This window comes from Nesoenas mayeri, assembly GCF_963082525.1.
Source record: "Nesoenas mayeri genome assembly, chromosome: 1".
NCBI classification, from domain to species: domain Eukaryota; kingdom Metazoa; phylum Chordata; class Aves; order Columbiformes; family Columbidae; genus Nesoenas; species Nesoenas mayeri.
In genome coordinates, this window is record NC_137541.1 from 192025372 (window position 1) to 192039866 (window position 14495).

The 14495-nt window shown below is 44.5% G+C and overlaps 1 protein-coding gene across 12 annotated transcripts in view; it reads right to left on the bottom strand.

The window, feature by feature from the left end:
- Positions 1 to 6070: 6070 nt before the first annotated feature.
- The window catches only part of CDK8 (cyclin dependent kinase 8), an 80541-nt gene continuing 72116 nt past the window's right edge, over positions 6071 to 14495 (bottom strand). For 10 of the 12 annotated variants that reach the window (XM_080358657.1, XM_080358660.1, XM_080358659.1 and 7 more), the window contains 3 exons: positions 13170 to 13248; positions 12891 to 13049; positions 6071 to 7362 (listed from right to left, as the gene is read on the bottom strand). In XM_080358657.1, coding sequence (XP_080214783.1) covers positions 7237 to 7362; positions 12891 to 13049; positions 13170 to 13248 — 364 coding nt within the window. In that variant the 3' untranslated portion in view covers positions 6071 to 7236. The remainder of the gene's footprint in view (positions 7363 to 12890; positions 13050 to 13169; positions 13249 to 14495) is intronic. The other 2 variants (XM_080358658.1, XM_080358655.1) reach the window with 1 other exon arrangement.

Genomic DNA, 14495 nt, shown 5'->3' on the forward strand with positions numbered 1-14495 from the left:
AACACCAGCAACCAAGTGCTGTGTAAAGCAACTGTGCACCCTCAGGTGTTCTCCTCCTTCAGTCCCCCTTTGGGCAAGTTGATTTGCCTTTAAGCGTCCACACACTCTTCAGCTTTGCAATCGGGGAAAAGGAGGTTTCCCATCTTCTGACAGCGGGTCCCCACAGCATTTCGAGCCACCGCTGTCCCGCAGAGCCCCAGGGTACGATCAGCCAGCAGGACTCAGCAGCAGCTCGCTGTCCGCGGCTGCCACCTCCTCCTGCACTCAGACCCGACCAGCAGCGCTGGTGCCTCCCAGGGAGCCGGAGAAGCGTGTGATTGCAAATGACAGGCTCACCTCTTCGCACACAGCGCGAGGGCTGGGTGAGATCTGATCAGGCAGCTGCTCTTGGTCCCCAGGCAGCGGCCACCCGTCACTCGGGACGCACAGGCTGCTCTGCGGACAAGCCCCGGTGGGCTCTCACAGCAGAGCCTCCAAGGCAACTGGGGTGGGATTTTCAAACCAGCTGCTTTTGTCCGGCATGTAAATAAACTGCAGGGATTTCTTACATACTCACTTGGCTGGTGGTAGTGGAACATATATTAGGAGCTTATATAGAGATTTCCAAGTTCCTGGGCTGGGACATCACACTTCTCCCACCTTCTCCTGATCTTCTGAAGGTAAGATGGGGCAGAGAGCCAGGGCAAAGCCTGAAGCCTGTGCACAGAGGACTTCAAGAAGGCCTGAGCTGTGTATGAACTGTCCGCACTGAGGTGAGCACACCTCAAAGCACACAGCCACCACAGTGATCGTTCCCGGCACCCAAATGGAGAATTTATCCCCAAAGAATCCTTCTCCACAACCTGCTGGTATCTCCATATTCTGATCTACGTAGCTGAAGCTGATACGAAGCATGCTAAACAATTTATTCTTTAGAATTCCCTACCCATTAACAGGAAGAACTCACTAAGGACGAGTTTGGCTGGTGTAGGAAGCCCTACGGGTCCCTACGTAAAAATACTATAAACAGCAAAAGAATTTTAATTTAAAAAGTTGATTGATAAGAATAGCTCTGTGCACACCCTGCCAGCATCTTGTGGGAAGACCAGCTGCTGGATACCTTGCCTTTAGGCAACCCTGCATAAACTGGAGACACAAATGTAGGACACTGTCAGATTTTGGCCCAGTGACTCAGAGGAGGAATGAGCTCCCATTAAAGATGTCCTACCTCAAAAGGTAAGACAATACCTCTTCACCTTCCCATATAGCACCTATGGGAAAGGTGTAATGGTGCCTTCCATAAGTGTCTGCTCTGGGCTTTCCAGCTCTCATCTCAGCACTCCCATAGGCACCTTCCTTACACACATCCCTCCCTCGTCTCCCTCCCTTCACCAGTCTACTTGCTGCATTCCTTGTGTAACTGGTGGGGTGACAGAGGCTGCTGCTCCTCAGACACCGTGGGTAAAGCACCATACAAGTCCAAAGCTCCCACAAATATGAAGCTGGTGCTTGCTCTAAGCACACTGCAGCTTTCCCACACCCCATGCTGAGGAAAAGGAAACATTTCAGGAAAGCAGATGCTGTAAAGGCTGTCCTTGGAGCTTCTGTGGGCATGGGGTTACATGTCAAGATGCGCTGCACTGCTTAAATAACAGGTGCTTCTTGCACTCGCCCCTTCTGCACCTCCCCTGGCTCAGGTGGAGAACTCAGCCCACCTAAGGAGGACCAGAGACACAAAGGGGTAGTAAAGCTGCATGTGAGGGCCAAGGAAAGACAACCTAAACCTGGCAGGCTGAGAAGGGCTTTTCAGTATCTTGTGACCCAGGAGCTTTCAGAGCAACAGTGGAGCTTGTCCAGATTCCCATCCTGGGCTGGAACCAGACTCCTGTTCCCTCCCTCAGACTGCTCCTCCCATCGCCGAAACCCTCTTCAAAAGGGATCATTGAAGTTACTTACTTCTTCCTAAAGAAGCTGGGTCCTTACCAGACAGGATAAATTCAGAGCCGCCAGGAACTGGGCTCGCTGCGGGTGCCAAGGCGAAAGTGCAACAGCATATTTACCCTCACAATCAAGTTAACATAAGCCTACTCTAGAAAAACATTTGTTCTTTTATCAGAGCAAGGAAGACAGGCTCCCAGACTCCAGCTGCTTGAAATACATTGGGATTGGTGCAGGTAATAGGTGGTGAAAAATGAAAAGCTTGGAAGCTCTTGAATCTGGTGAGAAACGCTGCCACATCCCACAGGCGGCTGCTGCGTGCTCTCCCGCCCGCCCATTTGCGGCTCTTCTATTAAATGTCCTCAAAGGTGCTGCCTTCTTCCCGTTTCTGGACCCCTCACATAAAGCCCCTGTCCGGAGCAAAACAGGGACAGATGTGTTTTATTTTACAATTCAGGGCAATGGCTTCATTAACATCAGTGCTGGTGCCAAGCTCTACGGCACAGGATCCCTCTAACAGAAGACATTCCTCTGGAGATAGCTGCCTTCTGCCACCACTGAAACCAACCATCGAGACAAGGCTGCTTAAAATCCCCGAGGAGAGGAACTTACGGCAAGAGTCCTGGTGGAAGAAGCAGCTTTGTTTCTGTTTTGCTTTCAGAGGGTAAACACCTTTTTCTCTACCTCTCCTACTGCTAGAGCACAGTTTGTACATCCCATTGTTCATATGTCTGACATGACTTCACAAAGTGTTCTTTATTCATAGCTGTGACAAGCAAATCACACTGAATTAAGCTCATCTACCTTGTTTTCAAGGGATGCTGGCTATTAAACTGTCTCAGAGCTGGCATACTGAAGCACTGTCAGCCTAGAGGAAGATGCTGAGACATGGCGCTACCCAACAAAAACAGGCTGCTCTGTTCAGTGCTGTAAATAAAAGAGCGTGTAGGGAGCACCACATCCCTCAGTCCTTCTGCAGAAAATAGGCAACAACATTTAGTCCAAATGGCAGGGTCTCAACTTCACCCCTGGCTCCAAGATACAATCTGTGTCTTTCCTTTCCAACAGACAACAACCAATACAAGATCCTGTGGGCTCATCCCACCACTGTTGTCCCACTCCATGGCAGTCAAAGGCCTGACCGTACCCATGAAATCAACAGCCACCACACATGAAAGGCAGAGATCAGAGCTTGCCTTTCAGTGACGCCAGCATGGGCTTGGGGGAGATACAACAGGAGCTGCTTATTGTTCAGAGAGCTCTTTCAGAAAGAAATTGATGGACACTGGGGAGCAGCACAAGTCATTTCTTCACATAAAACCTTCACTCGCAACTGACTCTAACCCTTGTTCTCACTGCCACCTCTGCTGAGGTCTGAATGGGCAAGGGACATACAGGAAGGTGACAATGATCGGAACAGCTTCCAGGATCCTTTTTGACAGGGCTTAAGGCCATTTCACATGACGTGGCCAACACCCGCACGCTTCACTCACGCCTTGCTGTCATCTTCTTGCTGCAGTTAGTAAAGGAAGGTTGAGTTGACACCACAACATCCTAATGATCAGAAATGAGAACGTGCTAGTGGTCAGTCTCACAGAAATGTGCTGTTCCATGTTGTAGAGAAAGCTTTGTGCAAAGCTACCATGGCCACACTTGAGCTGTGGATGGCCCTCAGCGAAGAAATACAGAGGAACCTACTCTTTTCTTCTGGAGGAGCCCACCCAGCACAAACGAGGCACCAAGGATTGTGCCACTGTTTGAACAGGCAATGGCATACACCTGCCACCTGCATCAAGCATCTCCCCTGAGAAAGCAAAGCATGGAAACAGAAATCCCGTAAAAACTAAGCACTGCACACAGAAAGTAAAATGGAACTTGTAGAGACACGTTTGCTCGCTCCTCTCCTGCCCCAGCTACCTGAGGGGTCACCCCAGACTCAGAACAGACTCTGCCCTGCGGTGCCTTCAGAATGAAGGGAAAAGGAAGCCGAAAGAAAACCTGAGCTAATGGTGGCCAGCCCCTCACTGCGCATTGCTTGGGCATTGCCACGGGCAACTCAGTGAGTTCAGCGAGTGTTTCCCTATTGACACACACACAGGAAAGGACGGGATAGAACCAGACTCCTGTTCCCTCCCTCAGACTGCTCCTCCCATCGCCGAAACCCTCTTCAAAAAGGATCATTGAAGTTACTTATTTCTTCCTAAAGAAGACGGGTCCTTACCAGACAGGATAAATTCAGAGCCGCCAGGAACTGGGCTCGCTGCGGGTAACTAGGCAAAAGCGCAACAGCATATTTACCCTCACAATCAAGTTAACATAAGCCTACTCTAGAAAAACATTTGTTCTTTTATCAGAGCCAGGAAGACAGGCTCCCAGACTCCAGCTGCTTGAAATACATTGGGATTGGTCCAGGTAATAGGTGGTGAAAAATGAAAAGCTTGGAAGCTCTTGAATCTGGTGAGAAACGCTGCCACATCCCACAGGCGGCTGCTGCATGCCGGCTCCCACCCACCCATTTGCGGTTCTTCTATTAAATGTCCTCAAAGGTGCCGCCTTCCTCCCCTGTTTCTGGACCCCTCACATAAAGCCCCTGCCCGGAGCAAAACAGGGACAGATGTGTTTTATTTTACAGTTCAGGAAAATAACGTAGAGCCTTGCTCTCAGTATTCCTAAAACCAGTATTTAAGAAGCAAAACAGATACCAAACTTATTTGATGGAGATTATTTGTGATTGTCACAGATATTATAGGATTAACCTTATCTGCAACAGAAATACACCACATCTTGAAGGTGTTAGAGCTTATACCAAGCACAGAAAAACCTTCTCTTTCTGCAGTTCTAGAGAAAGAAACCTCAAATTCCTCCTCCAAAATGACCAGCGGAGACATCAGAAAAAGTCAAACATTAAGGTTTTATTCCCCCGTAGGATCTCAGTTTGTTGATGTAATCTGCAATATGTCTACAAATAATGCAGTAAGAATGAACTAAATTACCAAGAGCAGCAGACTATTTAGAACTAAATGTAGAGTATAATTTAGTTTTATTATAATTAGTTGATATGCTGTGTCTTCATCTCAAATACCTTCTTAATAGGAAAATTAAATTCAAGTGCAAACTAATGGCAAGAGTCCTTTTTATCAGCTGGATGCATTTCCCTTTGCAAAACTGAAATTAAAGCCAACCTGCTACTTTTAAGCAAAGCACTGGTATCAAATAGTATGAATAACATTAACTGTTATGGACTGATCTGAGTATGCTTCAACAAGACGGCAAAAATTCCAGGCCAAAGAAAAGTTACTCTTGACACCATATTAGTACCTGGTAAGAGGGCAGAGACAGTGAACAATCAAGTTCAAAGCCTATACACAAATTAAGGATGAAAAAAGGCTTTAATTTTAGAACAAATAAAAAAAAAAAAGATGTTTCAGGCACTCCCACCTGTATATGTATTTTTATTCTAGAAACTGAAGAAAGCCAGATTTTTACAGCACTTATGGCAAAACGCAGCATGTATCGCGCACTATTACTAAAGCAGCATAAACTGCACTCAGATTTTTTTCTTCAGTTTTAAGTCTCCTGAATACTTAAACCTCTACTTAGCTAATTTCATCTTCACCTCAAACATGGTTTGCATTTCAGGCTGGCTACCGATCTGTTTTTCTTTTGCCCCCATCAGCAGCTCAGTGCATTTGAACAGATCATAGCAGCTGATATTCACACTGCATGAAGCAGAAAAAAAACCCTTGCATATATTGTATATATTTATGTCATGGAGCAATATTAGATACCACAATGAGCTACAGAAACCTTAGAAGAACTATTCAGACAGGAACATCTCTAGATTTTGTAGATGAAAAGGTGCTGTCTGATCTGTGAAATGTAGCTGGTAATAAACCCATGTTCAGTGTATCTCCGGCTGATCAGCTACGTGTACGCAACGGGGTTAATGACATGTTATGAAGGCGCTGTATTTTTTTCTGCTATTTAAAATAAAGACTGCTGCTCAGCAGCTAATGGGAACCTGCCTGCTGCAAGAAAAATTCCTGTCTGATACTGTTTCTCAGGACACAACTCAATATAGATGTACAACGGGGGAGCAGGGTCTTGTCGCTGATAAAAAGGAATACAGGCAAAGGTCATATGCAGATTTATGAAAAATAAATTTATTACATAACACCTTGTTTTAACAATGTTTGATTTTTTAATTCAGAATACTTGTGTCATTCATGTAAAATAGTTTGATACAGTACATTGTAAGTTTTTCCTCATAAATTCTAAGGCTCTCCTAACACCTTGATCCTTCGCTGTAGCAATGGCACCCCTAAGCAACGTGCGAACGTTTTAAAAAAACATAATTAAGTGAACAAAATTTAAAATCCACTACACCAAGCTGGTTCTCAAAAATCATGACAAAATATCTGAATGGATGCCGCACCTTTTTAGGAAATATCATTCATGCTTCTTTAATCTCAAAGCATGCTCACAAACCATTAACACTAACAGGAAAAAAATAAAACACTGTCTATGACAATCATTTTAGTTTGTTTGCTGAACCAAACATGTTTATATCAATGACAACATACTTATTTAACTATCAAATAGCAGCTTTAATACCAGTCAAGTCATAGAGTTAAAAACAAAACCAAAAACTTATGTCAGAAATTAATCTTTGGGACATTCATAATTGCTGGAAAAAAAATGCAAATGTTTTCATGTTCTCAAAAAAACCAAATCTCATCATAGCAATCGTGTCGGTCATAAAACACTGATCTAGGTGGAAAACGAACCAACCCACAAAAGTCACTAAAATAAATGTCTACCAAAATCGTCTCAATCGGAGTCATGGTTAGTTTGCTTTTTTGCCATGGTAACATAAACTGTATGCTTCAAGTACCAAAGATGTTGTGTACTATTGGTCAGATAAAGTTGTTACATCAAGAGAATTAATTCACCACATACGACAACAGAAATGCTTGCCCCTAGCACATTTCACAGCTTCAACTGCTACAGACTGTCACTGAAAAAAATTAAAAGAAAAAAGCATCGGTCAGTCTGAACCATGTCAAGTAAATCATGGAAGTAGCATATCCACAACACAAACTGTGCTAGCACTTTCTCTTCAAGTCTAACCCCAAAAGCCAGGTACGATTCGGGAGCCGCCACTGGGCGCTGTGGAAGGGGGTGTGTGGTGGCGGCCGGACAGGTGGGAGGTGTGGTTGTACAGTACATTCTCGCGGCCCGCGCCGGGCTCCGGGCGGGCAGCTGCGCGGCCGGTCCCGCAGCATCAGCGACAGTGCACGGGCGTTCCTGGGATGCAGCTCAGTACCGGTGCGTCTGATGGGAGTACTGGGGCGGCTGCTGGGAGGTAGCTGAATACCCCATGCTGCTCTGTGGCTGCGATGTGCTTGGTCCGGGGTTGGGGTAGGCAGCATGGGGGTTGGAACGCTGCAGGGGGGTACAAGCAGAGGAAACACATCCTTCAGAACAGGGACAGCACAAAACACCTTGCACTTAGTCTGATCACAGCAGGTGCAGGTACGAACATCAGGAATACCAGATTAGAAAGTGAGAGTTACCACCCTTCGGTTATCCACCCAAATCACGTCCTGTGAATGTCCACCCCCCATAATCAAACCTCCAGCCAGCCCTCCAGCTGGCTCTGGTACCCCTGAACGCGGCACCAGGCCACCACCGCTCATGGCAGGGGTCTTCTCCGCTTGCTCCCTTCCCCTGACAAGAAGGTGTTGGGGTGAGGTCCAAACAATGCGTCCTACTGCTGATGAGCCACTCCGCATTACTCCAGAGATTTTCCTACACAAAGGATAAGCTTGCCGCTCTTTTGTGTAACCCAGGAGTAAAGGCTGAGAGCACTGTGATAACTTAGGCTAAGGTATCACCTAGCAGCAGCCTTACCAATACTTGAAGGAGAGTTAAAGACAACAGCCGCAGGCTTCTCAGTGGAACTAGATATTTCAGGGGGAAATGGCCATAGGTTGCAGCTTGGGACACTCAGGTTGGACATTAGGGGAGTGGGGGGAGAAAGAAATCTCTGAGAGACCAGTATAGTACTGGAAGAACTTGCCCAGAGAGGCTGCAAAGTCTCCATCTATGCAGGTTTTTAAAACTCATCTAGACAAAGCCATGTCTGACCTGATGGAGCATTAGCCACAGTCCTGCTACAAGTGAGAGACTGGGGGACACAGTCACTGGAGGCTCCTTTCAAGTAGCATTTCTGCAATTATTTATTGAGTAGAGCATTCATCACTGCAAGACGCTCTGAGCAAACCAGCAACTGCCTGCTCCAATTCTATTTACACATCATGAGGTATAAAGGAAAAAAAGGACTGCGTGTGAGATTTTCAATCTAAGCCTATTACCACTTAGTAACATTAAATTAACACAATTTGAGTACATCACTGTGCTGTTTTACATTTATTTTAAGGTTTACACACACAAATTTTGCAGCATTCGGAAACTGCTGTGTAACTTCTGAACCCTCGATACCACAAGATGTATTAGGATTTTTAGAGACAGCTGTTTCTAGGAAAGGTCTGGAAACTTTCTGAGATGACTATTCCAGGACTAGGGTATTGCTACTTAGACCTGAACATGCAAAACTATGGTGAACCACCATCCTGAAAAAGTAAAATATTAAAACAGCTTTGCAGATTTTACAAACTACGACATAAAACACTAAACAACTACCCAATTTTTTTCTTGCCATTCAGCATTTAGAACAGAAGCTATAAATCAGGATGCTGAGATGATGGCAGAAATGAAAAAGTAAACTCTACCCGTTAACATGTGCTCACAGGACTGAGGGGATTCTCTGAGGGTGTGTAGTGTAAAGGGGAAGAAATGGCTGGACCAGCATTTAACATCAGCAGGAACAAACCAGCACTGCCGAGCTGCACAGAGACTGCACTTCTGTGATATTTGCTTTCAGTCTTGAGAGAGGGACTAAGTCACTCCTCAACAGAAGTGTCACAGCTCTGGGTCACCCTTCTCCATGTAACAAATATATGATGCACTCCAGAGAGCAAAAATCCCTGAATATTCTTTCGGTGCAGCTCCTGTACGTAGGAAACTATCACAAGTTTAACCATTGAAAAACTGACCGCTCACATCAGTTGTAAACACTTTCCACATCCTGACTCCTAAAACAGATCTTATTTTAAGACAGAAGCAATTAAAAATTAGATTCTTTCATTACACCCAGTGCAACAAATGGCTTTTGTTTAAGAACAAATGTAAATAACCATTCCCTCCTAGATACCATTAAGCACCCAGAGGGTTACCACAAGCAGAAGCTCAGAGTAGTGGAATTGCTCCAGCCTGTTTAGTCACATTGCCTTTCGAAGTGTCACGTTGCAGATTTAAATGAGAGGGCAAGGAAGCCTGCGTGCCATGTGTCTACTATTTTCATGCATGGCAGAAAAGGATATAGGGTCAACTTGCTCTGCAGAGAGCAATTCCACTTCTGAATGGATGGAGAAACTGTCTTAGTTTGCCTTGCCCAGGAGATGGCAATCCTTCTTCACAAGCTTTACATAGGGAACTTGAGCAAATTAAATGAAGAACAAAGGAACGGGTGCTTGATTAAAACAGAGGGCTGTATTGTAATATTTGTCTGCTGTATACTCAAGTCACAGGATCAGAAGAAAAAAAATGTGAGGAAGGTCTTTCAGGGAGACCTGAAATCACCAATCGGCAGCATTGAACTGCTTTTGTTCTACTGCCAGCAAGTTCACATCTCCTCCCTTTAATCACCATGCTTTCCAGATACCTTAATCAGAATACTTCTACCCATCGCCTTCTCGCAAGGCTTGGGGGGAGATGTATTTTTTTTTGAAAAGCAGGTGTTTTACCTCCTAGAGAGACAGCAAAAAGATTAGTCGTGAGCAGCCAAGCTACCAGTAAGAGCTCCTGGGACAGCAAGGTAGCAGCTGTCACTATCTCAAGGCAAAAGTATTCTGAAATTATGTTTGTTGACAAGGGCTGCCCCCAGCTATCATCCTGAGATGGATTATCTGAGAGTATAAAAATTTCGATGAGCATGAGCTGAAAACAAACCAACATCAACTCCTGCCAAGGCAATTTGAGTCTTCTGACTTCTCAACTAGCAAACCTCAGCTCTTGCTCACAGAAGTGGAAGCTGAAGTCTGTTCAAAATGCTGCAGCAGCAAAACAGGGTGAAGGGCAGGTAGAATCATAGAACATCCTGGGTTGGAAGGGACCCAAAGGATCATTGAGTCCAACTCCTGTCCCTGCACAGGACAACCCCACATTTCACACCTTGTGTCTGAGGGCGTTGTCCAGTCTCTTCTTGAACACTGTCAGGCTTGGGGCCGTGACACCTCCCTGGGGAGCCTGTTCCAGTGCTCCACCACCCTCTGGGGGAAGAACCTTTTCCTAATGTCCAACCTCAACCTCCTCAGCACATCTTCCTGCCATTCCCTCGGGTTCTGTCATTGGTCACAAGGGGGAAGAGATCAGCGCCTGTCCCTCCTCCTCCACTTGTGAAGAAGCTGTAGCCACCATGAGGTCTCCCCTCAGTCTCCTCCAGGCTGAACAAACCAAGCAACTTCAGCCACTTCTCACACGGCTTCCTCTCCAAACCCTTCACCAACTTCGTGTCCCTCTTCTGGACACTCTCCAGTAGCTTTATATCCTTTTTGTCCTGTGTTGCCCAGAACTGCACACAGAGCTCCAGGTGAGGCCGCACCAGTGCAGAGCAGAGCGGGACAATCACCTCCCTGCCTGGCTGGCAATGCTGTGCTGGATGCACCCAGGACATGGGTGGCCTCTTGGTTGCCACAGCGCACTGTTGGCTCATGTTGAACTTGCCGTCAACCAGAATCCCCAGATCCTTCTCTGCAGAGCTGCTTTCCAGCATCTCGTCCCCCAGTCTGTATGTACAGCCACGGCTGCCAGGTCCCAGGAACAAAATCCAGCACTTGCCCTTGTTGAACTTCATGTGGCTGGTGATTGCCCAGTTCTCCAATTTGTCCAGATCTCTCTGCAGGGCCTCTCTGCCCTCGAAAGTGTTGACAACTCCCCCGAGTTTGTGTCATCAGCAAACTTACTAAGCAATCCCTGATGGCCTGAGTCTAAGTCATTTATAAAAACATGGAAGAGCGCTGGCCCTGAGATCGATCCCTGCGGAACCTGCTAGTGACTGGCCGCAGGTAAACAGGGCATGTAAATGGGAGCTCCCTGACAGGCAAACTCACCATCAGTCCTCTCAGATATGACTCAACATGAGGGGAAGATGAAGAGCTGCAGCTGCATTTGCCTTCTTAAAAATTCACACACACAGGAGTGGTGGAAAGAGGCAGCTAAAAGGCCAAAGCAGCAATCGGCTGCAGCTTGCCAAATTGAGTGGGATGAGGCACCTGTAAGAGGGTGCTCTGTGATACCTAATCTAACTAAAAAAAAGATTATGTTAATACTTGGAGGCACTCCACACTGCAGCACTGTAGTTAAGGCTGACCACTTTTCAAATGACTGAAAATTTCACTAAATGTTTCAAATGACTAAAAATTGTTCAAGGAGAATGATCTGAAAACTGATCTGCTATTGATGTCCTGGGCACAAAGGCACTTGGGAGCTATATGAAAGGTTACACAATAAAGCTCCTGAAAAATGACCTTATTTTACATTCTGTAGTACTTTCAAGTTTTGGTCAATGCTGGAAATACACAGATTTATGTAAACATGAGGATAATGCCCCCAGGCAGCCTTGGAGGATATCTGGTAATCTCAGGAACAAACTCTGAAATACAAGATTTCAAAGCCAATTGATGTTTATGGAGAAACAGAATCAAACTGTGAAAAGTAAGTTGACAGCAGCAGTTTTACTGACACCATTCTTCAACTGTCCCTAAGTTCTGCTACAGAATATAAGCATAAGCTAAGTGAGATTCCAATATTAGGGTCTCAGATTTAGATATTAAGCTTTAAATTAACTGAAAACACCACCAGTAATTTCTGACTTCCCCATCTTTTGATTTCATCAGAGACTCTGCTCCAGTTGTCCTTGTGTACTATGCACTTCACGTGAACCACTATGTAACAGTTCCTGCAGGCAAACACTGCCACCAGCATGTGTTCTCTTGAAATCTGCTCTTCCTTAGGCTTTCAAAACCTGCCACCTCTCTACCTGCTCCTGTGCACATCATTTCAAGTCTTCCTTGCTCCTCTTTTGTAGTTTCTCAGCTTGCACTACCTAAAGGTTGTGTCCTTAACTCTCTTCTCCCCAGTCTCCAGGCATAACCTCAGCCAAACGTACAAAATCAGGCATCATGCCCTGGCATGATTCTCAGTCTTCTGCTCCAGACTCTTCCATTTCCTGATGTCTGAGCACAAGCTCAAATGCAGGCAGGCTAGAACACCATTTTCAAGATTTCCTAAAGCTTTTTTCCTAAACTCCTCATCTTCCTCACTCACTGATTGCCACCACCTCACCTGTCTCTTCAGATCTGTAATACTGGGCTTACTTAACCTGGAATCTCTCTTGGTCTTCAGAGATTGAGATGGCATCATATCAAGTCTTTCTGTTTTGTCATCCAAAATGCAGCTTTCCCACCTATTTGCCCAACTAAAACTCCTGTTCCAGTTCTTATTTCGCAACTTGTTTACTGCAATATCCTTCACCTCCTACCATTGTGGGCTTTTTTGAATAACGAATGGTATTTTTAAGTGATACAGAATGCAGCACAACAGGCTCCTGGTCCAAAATTGGCATTCCCTAATATAAAGGTAATAAATTAGTAACCGTAATAATCTCTGGTCTTAATTTCCTTACCACTAACCTAAAGAGCATATCAATTTACAGGCAAACCATCAACTAAATACATCTGAAAGATGCTAAAAAATACCAGTTAATACAGTGATGTTTACAAAATTACTTTTTTAGCTTAAAGAAACCGTGCTGTAAACATGAGCACCAAATACACAAATAAAACAATTACCTGATAGTCTGAGGTCATGATGAGTCCACCTGAGGTAGTGGTAGGAGGAACAACTCTCACTTTTTTCAGTGGGGGTCCCTGTGTGTGACTGTTGTCTTGGTTCCCTGGATGACCAGTTCCATTAGTGTGGTTATTGCCCTGCTGCTGCTGCTGGTTCTTCTCAATTGTTTAAATACAAAGAAAAATTTCAACTCAAAAGCAGTACAGGAAATAATATGAAAACAGGAAATAAGTGTGAAAGCCAGTGAAGCATCATGATACTGTTCTTCCAGTACTTACTTTGTCTCCTTTATCATCTGGTTCTTCTTCTGTTAAAAATTCTCGTTTTGGGTAAGGGATTTGACAACCTGCAAAAACACTGCCCCCCAAAAAAGTCTATTTATCACTGTATTAGAACAGAAGGGTTAGACCTGTAAGATTTATACTTCACCCATGCTAGTTTCAAATTGCCTGTAACTAATGGAGAAGTTTGCCCTGTCTAACTTTCATCATATTCTGAAGTCATTAATCTTCAGTTGCCTCTTACATACTCATTTAAACTCCTAATAGTTTTCACAGTTTCTGGTAACTGGCGACCAAACTGGTGGCTGAAAAGGCACACCACCTGTCAGATATCTGCAAGGGCATAAAGAGCTACCTCTATCCAGCTATCGTGTAATTCACCATCTCAGGACCAACTAAAATACTCCTGGACACTCCACTGACTATTAATAAAACAACCTGGAACAAAGATTAAAAATAACCAGAAATTTCATCTGTCAATTCATATCTCATGGTCTACATTAATTCGCTACCACGAGCATAAACTAGTATTTACCTGCCCTTAATCAGTAGAACGTATTTATAATAAAGCCTCTGTACAGTTGTTAGCATTGTGTATTCACATTAAAATGCCAATCTAAAGCTCTAAAGTTAAGAAAAAAAACAAACACTGTCCTAAAAGCGGTTTCTGCAAAAGTGAATCATTCACATCACAACATTAAATCAGAGAGACAGGTCAGGAGCTGTTATAAATAATCCAGTAGGCTTTCGTGAAATAATTTAATTTTTAATTAATTGCCTATAAATATACATACCATATTTCATAAATTCTTCCCTAGATAATGGCAGAGAATCATACACAGGATGTACTAATAGCTTTCCTAAAAAGGTGTACAATCATGCTCTCTGGCTAGTCTTTTGGGAGGGGAGCTTAATTTTTAATGAAATCATTCATTGTCCCTAAATTTTCTTCCTTTGGTAAATCTCCCTGCGCAAACAAAGGAGAGGAGCGTCTACAGAAAATGGATTTAAGTTGTTAAGGATGACAGCACAGAGACGCACAGTTGACTTCCCCCACCCACTGAATTTACAACAAAGGCTAAGACAGAAAAATGTAAACTAATTAGAGAGTGTCATCTGGCATTCTGGAGCAGAGAAGTGGACCTGCAGGCACTTAGCAGTTGTCTACAAAGATCTGTAGCATGCATAATCAACCTGCCAGTGAATAACAAGATTAGTGCTGCGACTAATAGGATCAAAGTTCCATAAAGCAAGGAGATTAATAGGAATGCTACTTAATTTTAAAAACCACAAATGGCATTTTAGTGGTTATAGCTTTCTTTC